The sequence below is a fragment of the Boleophthalmus pectinirostris genome, unplaced genomic scaffold (genome assembly GCF_026225935.1).
Source record: "Boleophthalmus pectinirostris isolate CB_2022bp ecotype Guang Dong unplaced genomic scaffold, ASM2622593v1 HiC_scaffold_8, whole genome shotgun sequence".
NCBI lineage: Eukaryota > Metazoa > Chordata > Actinopteri > Gobiiformes > Gobiidae > Boleophthalmus > Boleophthalmus pectinirostris.
The window spans coordinates 42,232,634-42,247,619 of NW_026571515.1; the positions used below are offsets into that span (position 1 = coordinate 42,232,634).

The following is a 14,986-nucleotide window of genomic DNA, read 5'->3' on the forward strand; positions in this document are numbered from 1 at the left end:
ACACTAGGGGGCGACGATATCTGTCCATTCATATGTATGGTCTGTGTTTGACCCGCACACGTATAATCTTTGAAAAGTTTAACATGAACCATCTCTAACACGACAAAAGCACAGAACAGACTCACCAATACAATATTGGTAGTAGTACAATATTCCTCTGTCACAGAAAGAACACTCACATTCTACTGAGTCGTGTCCTTTTTAAGTCTGAGAGAAGCTGACCTGGTACCAGGAGCGAGCTGTTTTATGAGGCTTTGTTTCTGTAAGTTAGACATGCGGCTTTAAGTTTCGTTTCTGTAAAACGTAAACAAATATGCGCAAAGCTGCATTAAACACATTATTTCTCAATATAAACTGAAAGAAAGAAAAGCCGACAGGAAATGTCTACAGAGGGTGGTACGAGGACCAATCCCAGCTCTTATCATCTGCGTCGCTTCCCCTGCTGTCTGCGGCGACTGACCAGACCAGGCCCTGCTCAACTTCTGACACCTGACAGGATCAGGCTTTGACAAGCCGATATGGCCACAAAAACTATAATATATGCATAATGTCATATAAAATGCCATTTTTATGACATTTTAACATTTCATTTCATTATCACAAAAAATTCTACATCACATTAAATGTATGAAAAGATAATGTTGAAAAAATGACTCATTTTCAAAATTTTTCAGTTTTCATGATACATATATTTTACATATTAATATCACATATTCAATGAAAATTACAACCGAATGAATTTCTGCACAGCTCACACCTCAGCACGTACAGCCATGACCTGGAATCACCATCGAGGCCTTATTTCAACTGTTTCAGAACAATGAATGATTATCTTTACTGTTGGAAAAAGCATATGACAAATATTTGTAGACATTATTTTCTGAAGGAAACAAAGAAAAGTCCTGTGTTTGTGTGGGACAGAACAGGCTGCTTTTGGAGACGTTTGCTCAGGGTGTGACAGCTGCAGGGGAATTTGGTGAGCTCCTGTGGCCTAAACATCCTCAGGCTTTTGATGGTTGAAGAACCGAACCTAAAGTCACTAGTAGAATATACCAGGACAAATAGAGGACTTGTCCTGGGGCAGGGAGGACTGAGATGATAGAGTCCCTTTAGGTTTAAAGCAACTAAATTAATTTGAGCATTGAAGCTGGAAACCCAAATGAGACACTTATCATGATCATGATGGTGAGAGGCAAAAGATGAAATGAGAAGATAAATAACAGAAGTCTTTTATCAGTTTTTGGTTGCTGCAATTTCCTGCAAAGGAGACTGTGAAGCATCTCACACGTTGCTCTCGAAAGAAACAGTACATCAGCAGTCAAGTGGTTCTCTAGTGTGTCACAACTAAATAGAGTAAAAGTTCCAAATCGTTTTCTTGTAAATGAGTTTCACAAATGCCATGGGTATTTGTGGATGTGTTAGACTCTGCATTAAGGACAGTAGTAGAGCTAGAAATAAAACATGTGACTCTACTTTGTCTATTTCAAGATAATTATAACATAAACTATATCTAAAAAATATTAAAATATATTCATCTGTAAGCAAATGTTTGATATGTTTTAGTTCATTTGCCTACTGTGGTCCAAAGCAAGAAAAATATCTGGCAAAGGATTTTTTTGCCATTCATTATTGAAAATTTAAAAAAAAAAGACATCTGAGTGTGCTATGCATTTTTTTCACTTTTATTTTGCTGTTCCTTGCATTTGCACCTCTACAGGAACTTTGGTGTGTGTTTCATGAAGTTCATTAGTCAAACATATTGTACTTTTCTGTAAAGTGAACTGACCCAATTAACATTAACCAAAACATATTTCACTTGAAGAATGAACTTAGACTTAGACAAATTTTAGTTTTATTATTATTATTTTTTATTATTAATCATTGCATTTGTATAGCGCCTTTCAAGATTCCCAAAGCGCTTTACAGTTCATTGTTTGTTCACTCCACACTTTGCGGTGGTGAGCTACTATTGTAGCCACAGCTGCCTGTGGCAACTGTTGTTGCCTAAAAACACAACAACAGTTTTTGCCACTGGCGCCCCCCTGTGGCTTCTGATTTTCCCAGGTCTCCCATCAATCTGAGTTACCTTGTGACTGTCATGTTATTGGAGATGGTTTAGAATATTAGAAAATTCACAGGTCTGTCAGCCTCCAGACATGTGTTCAGGCTCATGGTGCCCCTTTGGCGTGGGTTCTCATGTGCACCGTGCGATTATAATTCTGTGCAAACGCTTTGTTACAGATTGAACACCTGTAAGGTTTCTGTCCCGTGTGAACTCTGACATGTCTCCTGAGAGTTGAAGCGTCCGAGAAGGTTTTCTTACAGAAAGAACAGCTGAATGGTTTTGCTCCTGTGTGAATGTTATTGTGTATTTTTAAATAATATTTACACGTGAATTTCTTTTTACAGATTGGGCACTGGTGTTTGTTCCGGCTGAGAGATGGTTTAGAGTTTAGAGAGTTGGTTCTCATCTGGACTTGGTCTGCCTCGAGCTCCATATATGTTGCTGAGTAGCTGAATGGTTCCAAGTCTTCATCATTGGCCATCTCTGGAAGGAAATATGTCTGTGTGCTGATGTCCTCCCCCTGTGTCTCGTCTCTGGGCTCAGTCTGGTGAAACAGTGACAACTCTTCTTCTTTCACACAGACAGAACTGGACTCCTGCACAGATCTGAAAATAAAATTGAAATCAAATCTTAAAAAAATGTCTGTATGTAGCTTATGTAAGAAAACAAAACTTTTCCTATATCAGTTTGGAGTTTTCAAAAGCATAAACTGGGACATCCTCAATTTGGGGAGGTTGGTAATAAGAATATTGGGAATCAAATGCATAATTAAGTAAATTTTTTCTTGCACTTGGCCCATTCATGATTAACAAGTGAGTCAGCATTAGGGGTGTACATAAATACCAATATATCGTATCCTTTAATGTGATGATACAATATCGATATCGGGTACTTCTGTGCTTTATATCACCAAGAGTATTTTGTTGTATATTTTACTACATCATTTTGTTACAGCTACAGTTTTGTTGCTTGTTAGTGGAAGGAAACTCATTTATGCGACACATTTGACATTTCACTGTTTTGATGAGAAAAATGTTTGTGTTTCATATGAACTTCGCACAAGATGTGGTTTAACAAAACTTTTAGTATCACAGACATCACAGACAACTTTTTAAAGGCTTCTACAGGGTTAGACTCAGGGTTCCCACTTCTTTTCACTGACAACATTTCAAAACTTTTCCATGAGTTTTTCATGACCTAAAGTGAATTTTCCATTACGTTACAGCACATGTGTAGAACTGATCAGATGTTTAGGGCTAAATATGAAATTTCACCTCACCTTATGGTTTGGGATTATAGTTTTGAACATTCAAAATACTGTCAGTGCATTTATTGTCATCTCTTTTAAACAAGGCACATACGTAATATAATATACCGGTAATATAAAATTAGGCCCTATGTTCCCACATTTCCTTTATCATCAATTTGCATCAGATTTTATCCCATTTCTCCCAATTTGGTCGTAAATTACACCCAACCTATTCTCCAGCAGCAGCACTATAGATGTAATGTAGTGTCGTGCAAAGGATCCTAGGTTGAAATGGCTCTGAATCATCTCCTTAAATGCGTTTTAAAAATAAAAATGACTTGACTTAGAGTTTAATTTTGAAAAAACTCTTAGAAATAAGAAAAATCTTAGAAATAAAAGAGCCTGGGGAACATAGAGCTGACCCTGAAAGAAGGAGGATACTAAAATTTAGGGCTGGTACCATTAAGAAGTTGCTGATATGATACATACCTTGATACATAGGCCACGATACGATACATATCTCAATACAGTGAGCTTTTGGTTCAATACGATACATTTCAAATTGATTCGATACAGTTCAATAAAACATAAAGGCTAAATGATGTCTGTGACACTAAAAGTCTTTGTTAAACCACTTGTTGTGCAAAGTTCGTATGAAACATAAACATTTTACTCATCAAAACAGTGAATATAACAAATAAATGAATTTCCTTCCTCTAAATAAGCTACAAAACTGTAGCTCTGTAACTAAATCATTTAGTAAAATATACCAAAAAATACTCTATTTTAGTGATATCGATACAGTACCCCACGATACTGATACTGTATCATCACATCAAATTATAAGATATATCGATATTTCAATATTTTTGCACGCCCCTACTAAAACTCCATGACTTTTCCAGGAAAATGACACATTTGTGTAAACCAGGCCATATCTCCATCTGCAGAGAACAGATAAGATTAGACATTTCACTAAAACAAAGTGTAACATGATTATATTTAAGATTGTACAAAAATTCAACTAATCACATTCCAGTTCCTATTTTTCAGTAGAGTTAAATGATCTTACTGTCGCAGCTGCTCCTCCTCGTGTTTGATGCCCTGCTCCTCCGGCTCCTCTTTAACCACACCACCACCACGGATCTTAAGGCTCACTCCCTGGTTCAGTCCCTGGTCCAGATCTTGGCTCAGTCCCTCGCTCAGTCCGTGGTCCAGGCCGGGTGCAGTGCTCTGAACAGCCGCCCTGATGAGCGTGACTCTGGGGTTGAGCACCGCCTGCAGCAGCTCTCGGTTCCTCTGGTTCTCTTCTTTGGATCGGCGCAGTTCCTCCTCATACTCCGCTATCGTTCTCTCAAACAGCGCAAATATATCTTCCGCAGCCGCACAGAGGCGCGCATTCACCAGGTTTCTGAGCGTTTGTCCCGCAGACATTTTGATTCTCTCTTTCTCCTCTTGTTTTTAGCTTTAGCATCTATGAGCTAACAGTGAGGCGGGCGACTTCTTCTTCTTCTGCTTCTTCTTCTTCTTCTACTTCTTCTAGTGGAGTAAACAACTAAAGGCGCATTATCGCCATCAACTGATAAGGAGTGTAAACTGAAATGCGATTTACTAATAACTGGACTGAACCCAGGACTAAATCAGGATTAAACCAGGTCCAAACGCAAGACTAAAACAGGACTAAACCAGGTCCAAATGCAGGACTAAACCAGGACTAAACCAGGTCCAAACGCAAGAGTAAACCAGGTCCAAATGCAGGACTAAACCAGGTCCAAACGCAGGACTAAACCAGGACTAAACCAGGTCCAAACGCAGGACTAAACCAGGTCCAAATGCAAGACTAAACCAGGACTAAAACAGGTCCAAACGCAAGACTAAACCAGGACTAAACCAGGTCCAAACGCAGGACTAAAACAGGACTAAACCAGGTCCAAACGCAGGACTAAAACAGGACTAAACCAGGTCCAAACGCAGGACTACACCAGGTCCAAACGCAGGACTAAAACAGGACTAAACCAGGTCCAAACGCAGGACTAAACCAGGTCCAAACGCAGGACTAAAACAGGACTAAACCAGGTCCAAACGCAGGACTAAAACACGACTAAACCAGGACTAAACCAGGTCCAAACACAGGACTAAAACAGGACTAAACCAGGTCCAAACGCAGGACTAAACCAGGTCCAAATGCAGGACTAAAACAGGACTAAACCAGGTCCAATCGCAGGACTAAAACAGGACTAAACCAGGACTAAACCAGGTCCAAACACAGGACTAAAACAGGACTAAACCAGGTCCAAACACAGGACTAAAACAGGACTAAAACAGGACTAAAACGGGACTAAACCACGCTTTGCTGACGCATTCGTCCCAATAGACAGCAGTAGTCAAGGCGAGATCTACCGTTTATTTCTATGACTAATAAAAAAAAGAAAATAAATTATACAACTAACAACAGTGACCACATAATAACTAAAGCAAAATAATGAATTAATCATGTTAATCAAATTAATATCACCAATAAGTCAAATTTCATTTTAAGGTTGGGTGACCAGATTTTCAAAATTTGAACCGGGGACAAACCTGGGTTGGGATGGTTGGTATAAATAAAATAGTGAAAAGAGTGTGTAACATTGTGCATTCTCGTGTCAGTCATAACCTGAGGGACTTCTGGGACAAATCAATAATCTGGACAAGGGACACAGGGCTCAGACTGGGACTGTCCCGGGGAAACAGGGGCGCCTGCTCTCACTATTATCCCTATAGTTCCTCTTTTATGTATAGTATAATTTAATCCTGAATGTCCAAACCTTAATCTAGAAGTTTCCCACTGTATACCTCAATGATCCTACTTTTGTTGTTGTTGTTGTTGTTTTGTTATTGTTTTTTTCCCCAAAGTTTTTTTTTCTTTTTCCGTTTATGGGCGGGGCGAGTTTTACGTCATCAGTAAGCGACATTGCACCTCTAGCGGGAATTCGACTGTTTGGAAATACGTTTTCTTAAATATTCTGACTATATTTTGTGAAAGTTGATAAAGACACAGGTTAGTAAACGGGGACTGCAACAAGATAACAATTACATCGCTTTGAAACGAGAAGAAACCGTAGATGAGCGCTGGAACCGTGTTTTTGGATGCAAACCGTCCAGAAAAGCTCTTCCTTATTTAGCGTTACACGTTTCGTCCAACTTTTTAACTCATCAGAGCGTTTAAATGATCAGATTTATGCTCGGGGCAATCTAGATCTACCATGACCCAAAGGAAAAGACAGTCTAACACGCAGGGCGCCTCTCAAAGCAAGGTACTGAAGCCATTTTGTGAGGATTTGTAGGCAGTTCTTTGGGTAAACTGATGAATCCTGTAACGTTTTTGTTCTAATGTTAGAGACGCTCTGAGCCGCTGGGGGAAGATGAGAGTGACTTGGCTTTCAGTCAGCCCAGCACATCACAGGTCCAGAGAGGCCTGGAGAGGTTCAACAGCACACAGATGGAGCAGATGGTAATTCACATGGACAAGTGTCACTTTATGATTAACCAGAGATGTGATTAACATGCAGCTTTTCTGAAAAGAAACCCGTCACAAGCTTGTTTCCATGGAGACATCATTGGTTTAATAATAATCTTAATTACTACTACTACTACTATTACCTTATTACCTTAACTCTCCAGTGTGAAACTGAAAAAAATGACTTCATAGTTTGTTTTGTCCAGACAAAAGTAGAATAGGCAGGGCTCCCAAAATCTGGCAACTAGTTGCTACAATGAAGAAATATTTGTATGTAAAGAGTCATGCAAAGACAAAAGACAAAAAATGGACATGATCATTATTTACTCGATTTTCTCCACACTTTCGTCCATTCTAAGAAAAACACGTCACCAAGCTCCAGTCATCATGTGTTTGTTTGAAATGATCTAGAAGAGTTTTGGATTTCCTGTTTAGTGTTGATCAGGATCGTGCGACTTCCACAGTGAAACAGTTTAACACAAGTGACTTTGCAGTACAGTGTGTTCAGTATGAAGAAATACACACAATACTGTCACAATAAAGATCACTGAAGAATAACTGAATACAAATTTTATTTATTGAATGTGTTAAGATCCTGTGCCAAGGTCACAATAGAAAGGAAGCCAGTGGTTGGATTTTAAAGTAAAATATGATTATGAACTAAATGAACAAAAAACAAACATACACTGTTTCTGCCTTTGTCTTTGCACGACTCCTTATTTTTGGCTCATGATACAAAGGCAGAGAACAGGAACTGACAAATAAAGGTCAAAGGGCAATTTTCAATATTTTTCATGTTATTTATTAAGATGATAAAGGAGGTCTCAAATATCCCAAAATGACATGAAATAGTTTTTGAGCAAACATGATGTTAGAGCATTCTGCCTTTGTAGGACCGTATACATAATATATACATATAGAGTTTTTCAAGATTCTTAAAGACGCTTTACATGAAGAGACAAAGGAAAAGAAAAGAAATTAGACAGTTAATGAAAGGTGGTTTTGAAGAGCTGGGTGTTTAGGGCTTTTTTAAACATGGGGAGTGTGGACGAGTCTCTGATGTGTTTGGGGAGGGGCCCTGCAGGAGCTCAGAGAGGTTGGTGGGGGCCAGGTTATGGTGAGGAGTTTGAACCAGCCAGTGGAGATCTCTGAGGTTTGTCTTAATGGCATCACAGAATGGCACTGAACTAATGTATGTTGCATTTATTCAATTGCAGGTGTTTACGGTAATGCTCCAAAATACATTAAAAACAATCATTCCTGTAGTGATTGAGCTCACTTCTCCACAGATCTGATCTGTAACTTGGCCTGGTGGCATTGCAGGTTTATCTCTATAAAAATAGATAAGTTTATTGCCATACTGTGGGGCATTCTGGACAAAGCAAGCAGGTGGCAGACCCTCCACCAGAAAATTGCATAGTGCACATTTAACCTGAGCAGAGGTGGGAAATAAAGTCAATAATGTCAGTATCATTCTTTGATTATGATCTTGTGTTTGCACAGACAGCGGAGGTGATCCAGTACATTTTGATGAAGGACCAGAAGAAGATTCCAGTCCGCAGAGCAGGTGAGTGTGTGTCTGTCTTGACGAGGGGTGGGACACATTCAAATCATTCTATAAATATATTTGGGGGTTGGAATCTTAGGTGGGGCTTGTTTTTCCCTGTGTTTGAGTGGGTTTCCCCCATCAACTCAAAACATCCTTAATAAAGGTCACATCCTCCAGCTGAGGTACTCTTGACTTAACCTTGCACAGCAAGATTCTCTCATATTTGTGAGTTCACAAACCCATGAGACTCAAGAGATACTTACTCTCTAAGGTTTAAATTCACAAAACCCTTTCAAATGGATTGCTTTTCTCTTAACTGGATTTAACTAAGAGGTAAAAGTGGATTTTTTTTTACCCTTTGCTGTTGTGACGCTTCAGCCGGTCAATTTTAAATATTCATCGTGACGTCACATTAGTTTCCCTGCTGCTTTCAGTTAGAGCCGTTCCAGAATGAAGAATGTGTAAAACTCAGTTCACAGTGACACACAATCTGAGCCTGGTTAGTCCTGACCAAGTTTTGGACATGGGTCAGGTGTAACCCAGAGAGGCCAAACAATGGGTTAGATTTATAGAGGGCTAAGTTCTTATAGTCTGATAAAAATGACTATGACACTGTTGTTTTCAGATCTGGTGAAACATGTGCTCAAAGACTACAAACACATCTACCCTGAAATCATGAAGGGAGTGCTGCAGACGTTTGATCAGGTCAGTGCTGTTTGGAGGAGTTTGTGAAATCCAGAGTTCTTACACGTACATGAGAGGTAATGGATTGTCTTCTGGATGTCCAGGTGTTTGGGCTGAAGCTGGTGGAGATCGACACAAAAAACCACCTGTACATCCTGATCAACAAACTGGAGCCACAGGAAGGAGCAGCACCGCTCCAGTCAGTGTTTGTGGCATTTAGCTGTAGCCTTTAGCCTTAGTTTTGTTAGATGATTTGATTGATTGATTTTTATTTATTTATTGCTTTTATGGTTCCAGAGGCCCTGCTAATCCAAAGATGGGGCTCCTCTTTGTCATTCTGAGTGTGATTTTCATGAAACGTGGAGCTGTCAAAGAAAGTGAGTATATTTAATGTTTATTTTACATTTTACATCGGTCAAAAGTCTCTATCCCAGCACAACATCTGCAGATGAACTAAACTGGGAGAATGGACCCTAAAGGGCCCATGTTACATTATTGTCTTCATGTTTTAACGTGGTTTCCTCAGCACAAACAGTGGAGTTGTGTTTTGTTTCATTCACATGTTTAACACACAAACCTGCACATTCCTCTAACTTGTGATGTCATGTGGTAATACAGGAAGTGCTCTACTGTGTTTTTAAACTCCACATACCTTCACTAGAATCATTTGGATCATTTAAGACCTGGAATTGCCGATCTCTACTGAACAAAACTTAAAAACTGCCACTTCATGACATCACAAGGTGGAACAGAGTATTTGAGCTATAGAGATGTAGACAGACTAATAATAATTACTCAAACACGTATGAATGAAAGAAAATCAGTTTTTTTGAGGATGGAACATTTTAACGTGACTTATATATTTTATGTAATAAAGGAGTTTTTAATGGAAATGATCAGGACCTGTATTTATTTAAAACTTTACTGTGGTTTATTCTGGTCTGGTGTTTTTTTTTCAGATGTCATTTGGAACTTGTTGAAGAAGCTGCATGTGGATCCTGGGTAGGGTTGAACTATTTTGAAAAAATATTTTTTTCTGAGTTTTGCAGTTGCAATTAGATTTGTAATATATGTTTAAACTGAGGGTTCTGTTCTGAGTTCACATTTGAAATGACTCCAGGAGCATTATCATTTTGGAGAAGACTGAAATACTATTACATTTTGGCTCATGTTTGTAGAGGTCAAAAGTTCAGGGTTAGACACTTTTACACAGAACAAGACCCCATGGAAACACAGGAAGGGCATCTGACACAGAAGAACGTTTTGTCAAACTACTGGGTCAAACGGGCTTGGCTGAATCTTGTCATATTATGTGACACTAATAGTTTAGGAAACAAGAAGTTGATGAATGAGGTAATAGTTTATCCTTGCAGATAAAGAGTTAACAGTGTGAATGTGTTTGTGTCCAGAGAAAGACATGAACAGTTTGGAGATGTGAAGAAGCTGGTCACAGATGAGTTTGTGCGTCAGAGGTGAGTCTCACTCTTGTTGCCTGTAGCTCAGTGGGTTAATGCACTCACCCTTCAGCTAGGTGGTCGCCAGTTCGATTCCCACTGTAGACTGACGGTGGTGTGTTCAGAGCCAGTGTCTCTCAGACCATAGACTCGGGTTTATACCACACCACAGAGAAACAGGAGTGTGGACTGAACAGAGCACTACAGCAGTGTGACTGGACCCACTGACTCCTCACAGCAACTCACAGCAACTCACAGCAAGTGTGATCGTGAAATCGTGATGTTATCAGTCATTTTAAAGTTCAAGAATTCACTACTTGCTTGTCTCCATGAAGATGTCATTGCTTTGCCCTGAATATTCCACAGTATAGCATTAAACATATCGACCTCCCTGAAGATATGTAGATGATTCCACCAGTAATGACCTGTAATTGACTAAACATGAGATAGATATGTTTAATGCCTTACTCTGGAACATTTCAGGCAAAGCTATGACATCCAAGCAATATGTAGTGGACCCTACAACAGAATAGTCTTTTGCAGCGTGTCCCATGTCCCAAAATACAGTTTGGTTCCTTCATGTTCCTCTGTCTACTGCACTTTCAAACAAGTTTTTGAAGTCATTAAAGCCAGCTTACTGTATTGCACCAGCCAAAACATGTGTAATGAAGAAGAAGAAAAAAAAACACTCTGTGGGAAATTTATTTTATAAAATCAGAGACCAAAAAGTGACATTTTCTGCTGAAAGTCAAGTTGTAGTAATAACAATAGAAGAGAGAACAACAGACTGTTAACGTCACATATTTCACAGTTCTTCAGATAAACTATAACATAAACAACAGAACAAGTTTACTAAACTCTCCATCTCACTCCAAATCACTAAATCCATTCAATTCTTCATCCTCGGTGTCACTTCTGAACAACTCGGCCTCGACTTCCGGAGGTAAACGTCGCGCCGCTTCCTCTTCTGTGTCGCTGTCGTCAGACTCAGCATCAGTTCCAGTTAGAATTATCCGGGCCTTTCTGAATCTCGACAGGATGGTTTCAGTGTCACTGAAGTTCAGGCTTTGTCCATCCATCCAGTGACTTCAGGAAAGTTTCATGGTGCATCCTCCCGCGGTCACAAGTTTCTCTCTCACTCCAAACTTTCTTTCTGTTGCTCGATTACTGTTTTCAGATGCAGATTTCACGACTTACAGTTTGTAATCTGCAAAATCTGATTTTGTTTTTGGGGGCATTTGTGTTCAGTCTTCTCAGTCGTCTTTATTTAAGTTTGTTTAAATGTTAAATTGTTCAGTGGTGCAGAAGTAATGGTGCGATCGACTGACATGATTCAGACAGAACAAAGGCTCTTTCTGCAGGAGACATGTGCAGTAGAGTGAAGTGACAGTGGTACAGGAGCAACAGGAGCAGCAGATACTCACACACAAGACTAGAGCCTCTTGCAGCTTCAGTGTGAAAATTTGAATATATAAGTCGCAGGAAACACCCAAACCATGAAAAAAAAGTGCTTATAGTCTAAAACTTATAGTCTGAAAAATACAGTAAATAAACTGGCACTAATCTAAATTCAGAGTTATACTGGTTGATGCAGTTGATGCAACTCCCAATAATGTTGATATACAATAATGTTGTAATGTTGATGTGATGTTGTCTTGTATTGTGTCAGATATCTGGAGTGTGTGCGCATACCTCACACGGAGCCGGTGGAGGTTGAGTTCCACTGGGGCCAACGGGCCGAGCTGGAGGTGTCTAAGGCAAAGATCCTTCAGTTTATGGGACAAGTAAGAACAGATAACGGCTCTAATAATGGCACCAATATCCTGCTTTTAAAATGTACTCACAGAATGTTGTTATTTCAGCTTCTCGAGCAGGACCCTCAGACGTGGAGCCAACAGTACAAAGAGGCCCATGCCCCTCCCCCCTCCTCCCCCAGCACATCGCAGCCAAACCCCAGGACCTCACAGTCCAACCACAGCCAGAGATGAACTCCAGTCACACATGAATTTTTCAATTTTTACTCTTCTCTCAGCAATGATAAAGTGGAACAAAACACTAAATCCACTTTGTGTACCGTATTTTCTAGGCTATTAGGCACTCTGGATTATAAGACGTCATTAAATGGTCTATTTTCGAACTTTTTTCACAAATAAACTGCACTGGACTTTAAAGGAAACACAACAGTGTGATGGGTGAGTGGTTTTGTTTGTTTGTTCGTTCACGGTGACTCTGGGCTTTGTTCAGTTGTGGCGTGTAGGGAGGGTGTGTCTGGGACCAACGGATTGTCGATTGTTGTGTTCACAGTGACTCAGTTCACTTTTTAGAAGTGGCACATTGTACTCGCTTTTTCGGTTCGTTCCTCGTCCGCGTGGAGTGATGAGTGTGGCTGTGGCTGTTTTTGGCTGTGTGGTCGCTGTCTGCTCCGTGTGTTTGCGTGCGCTGCGGCTTTGTAGTTTACTGAAGTCGTGCTGGGACACCCGAGTGGATTCGTGTACAGGGCGCTCAGGATTGCGGGGCGTGCGGTTGTTTTTTGATGGGGTTAGAGGTTTAAGAGCGCGTCCAATAGCCTGGAATATACGGTATATGGAGATTTGATTGCATGATCTAGTGTTCTTAGTGATTTTTTTGACAACTTTAGGGCAGACTAGGTACATTTGCATATTTCTGGTCAAAAACGTTGAAGTGAAGTTTGTGCTTCCTTCAGAGGCCTCTGCCGTTTCCAGTGGTGGGTGACATCACTCAGGACTACCCTGATTACAGCCACGTGTTCAGGTGTTAGTGGTTGCAGTCAGGACAGAGGCGTGTGATGTCTACATGAAACCGCAGTGGCCACTAGAGCCAGGACACACCCATTTTTATACATTTTGGATCACAAAGCTGCAAAGTTGCCCAAAATGACTAGGAACAGTAGATCATGCTCTTAACACAGCAAATACACAGCAAAGAAAGTGGATTTGGTGTTTAGTTCCACTTTAAGTTAATTAATTTTTGTATGTTAATTTTGTAATATTTTTTGTTATGCAAAGTTACACTGAGTTTTTAACCAAGTTCTAATATTTCACCATCAAAAACATGCTTACTTTATTTCCAATATAGTTTCAGTCATTCCCACACTACAGCTCACCAGCTTCAGTGCTTACAGCTACTGATTTTAACCCGATACACGTTGCACCACTGCTCTATGTAACAGTAACAGTGAGTCCTTGCGCCCTCTGCTGGTGTATGGAAGTTTACTGAGTCATCTTAACCATACACATCTGGAGTTACACCGTGAAAATAACAAGGCTTCTTAAACATCCAAACTGATACTTTGCACTGACTGGGGGTGTTCTACATATATGTGTATGACGGAATGTTCAGCAGTTATCATGACAAGACATTGCACACATTTGCAAACACTATCAAAAAAGTTTTGAGATTGAAAGCTCAAGACAAAATTGATTTAAACAGCACATTTTCAGGAGCCTGTGAGCAATACGAGTGTTTGAGTTTCAACAAAAAGGTGGGAGTGACTGAAAAAGTGTTGGCTAAGGCTAGTTAAATTCTTTCTGGTCGGATTGTGCTGAAATAAAGTTGAGACCGAGCAGTGCCTACAGTTAGCGTCATACCCCCTGGGAATGTTAACGACATCAGCAAGAAGGTATCGGTTGGTGCATTAGGAAGAACCTTTGAACATGTTTGGTTTTACACTTTAAGCTCAGTTTTGTGCACAGTGCCATAAATGACACACGTTTTCACATTCATTTTATTGCACTTTTATCAAATTAAATATTCTGTAAAAACATGAAAACATTGAGTTCCACTGTTTGGTTTTTCATAGACACTATTTTAAGGATATATACTGATTAAACCCTCCACTAAAATGACCACCCAACATCCAGAGAAATCACTGATGTCTCCCTCTTTAATAAGTCTTGGTTTACTTTGGTCCAAACTGTTTTTATGTTGGTTTAGTCCTTGTCAAAGAAGTTTAGTTCCAAGAGTTAGTCCCTCATATAGTCCTGGTTTGGTATTGATTTTGTTCTGATTTAGTCATGGTTCAAGTCCTTGTTTAAGACTGATTTTGGCTTAGTTTAGTTCTCATTTAGTCCCAGATTAGTCCTGATCTCTTCCTAGGTTGGATCTAACTTAGTCCCTTTTTATTCTGGTTAAGTCTTAGTTCAGTCCTTGTTAAATCCTAGTCTAGTGTCATGGTTTTATCTCTGACTGTAGACTTTGTTTAAACTTGGTTTAGTCCCTGTTGAGTCCTGGTTTAGTCCTTTATTTAGTCCAAGGGTGTCAAACATACGGCCCGGGGGCCAGATCCGGCCTTCCAAGACCTTATATCTGGCCCTCAACTGATTTTCTAATAAAATATTTTAATTATACTTTCTATTAAAATATAGGTAATTTTCTGTGGTGTTTATCACAGCAGTGTCCCCAGTGTCTCTGTACGTGGCCCCTCCCACCAGAGCAGCACAAATGAAGACTTGTCTCTTTCCAAACG

The 14,986-nt window shown here is 39.8% G+C and overlaps 2 protein-coding genes across 2 annotated transcripts; one reads left to right on the forward strand and one right to left on the reverse strand.

The window, feature by feature from the left end:
* Positions 1-843: 843 nt before the first annotated feature.
* LOC110169984 (zinc finger protein 354C-like) lies at positions 844-4,859 on the reverse strand. Its single transcript, XM_020935595.2, has 2 exons — positions 4,387-4,859; positions 844-2,670 (listed from the first exon to the last, which is right to left on the reverse strand). The coding sequence occupies exons 1-2, from the start codon at positions 4,746-4,748 to the stop codon at positions 2,169-2,171; spliced, it is 864 nt and encodes a 287-aa protein (XP_020791254.1). The 5' UTR covers positions 4,749-4,859; the 3' UTR covers positions 844-2,168.
* Positions 4,860-6,227: 1,368 nt separating this feature from the next.
* Positions 6,228-14,290, forward strand: ndnl2 (necdin-like 2). Its single transcript, XM_020935591.2, has 10 exons — positions 6,228-6,610; positions 6,694-6,807; positions 8,317-8,380; positions 8,988-9,067; positions 9,151-9,245; positions 9,344-9,423; positions 10,006-10,048; positions 10,456-10,518; positions 12,170-12,284; positions 12,363-14,290. The coding sequence occupies exons 1-10, from the start codon at positions 6,560-6,562 to the stop codon at positions 12,486-12,488; spliced, it is 831 nt and encodes a 276-aa protein (XP_020791250.1). The 5' UTR covers positions 6,228-6,559; the 3' UTR covers positions 12,489-14,290.
* Positions 14,291-14,986: the final 696 nt, after the last annotated feature.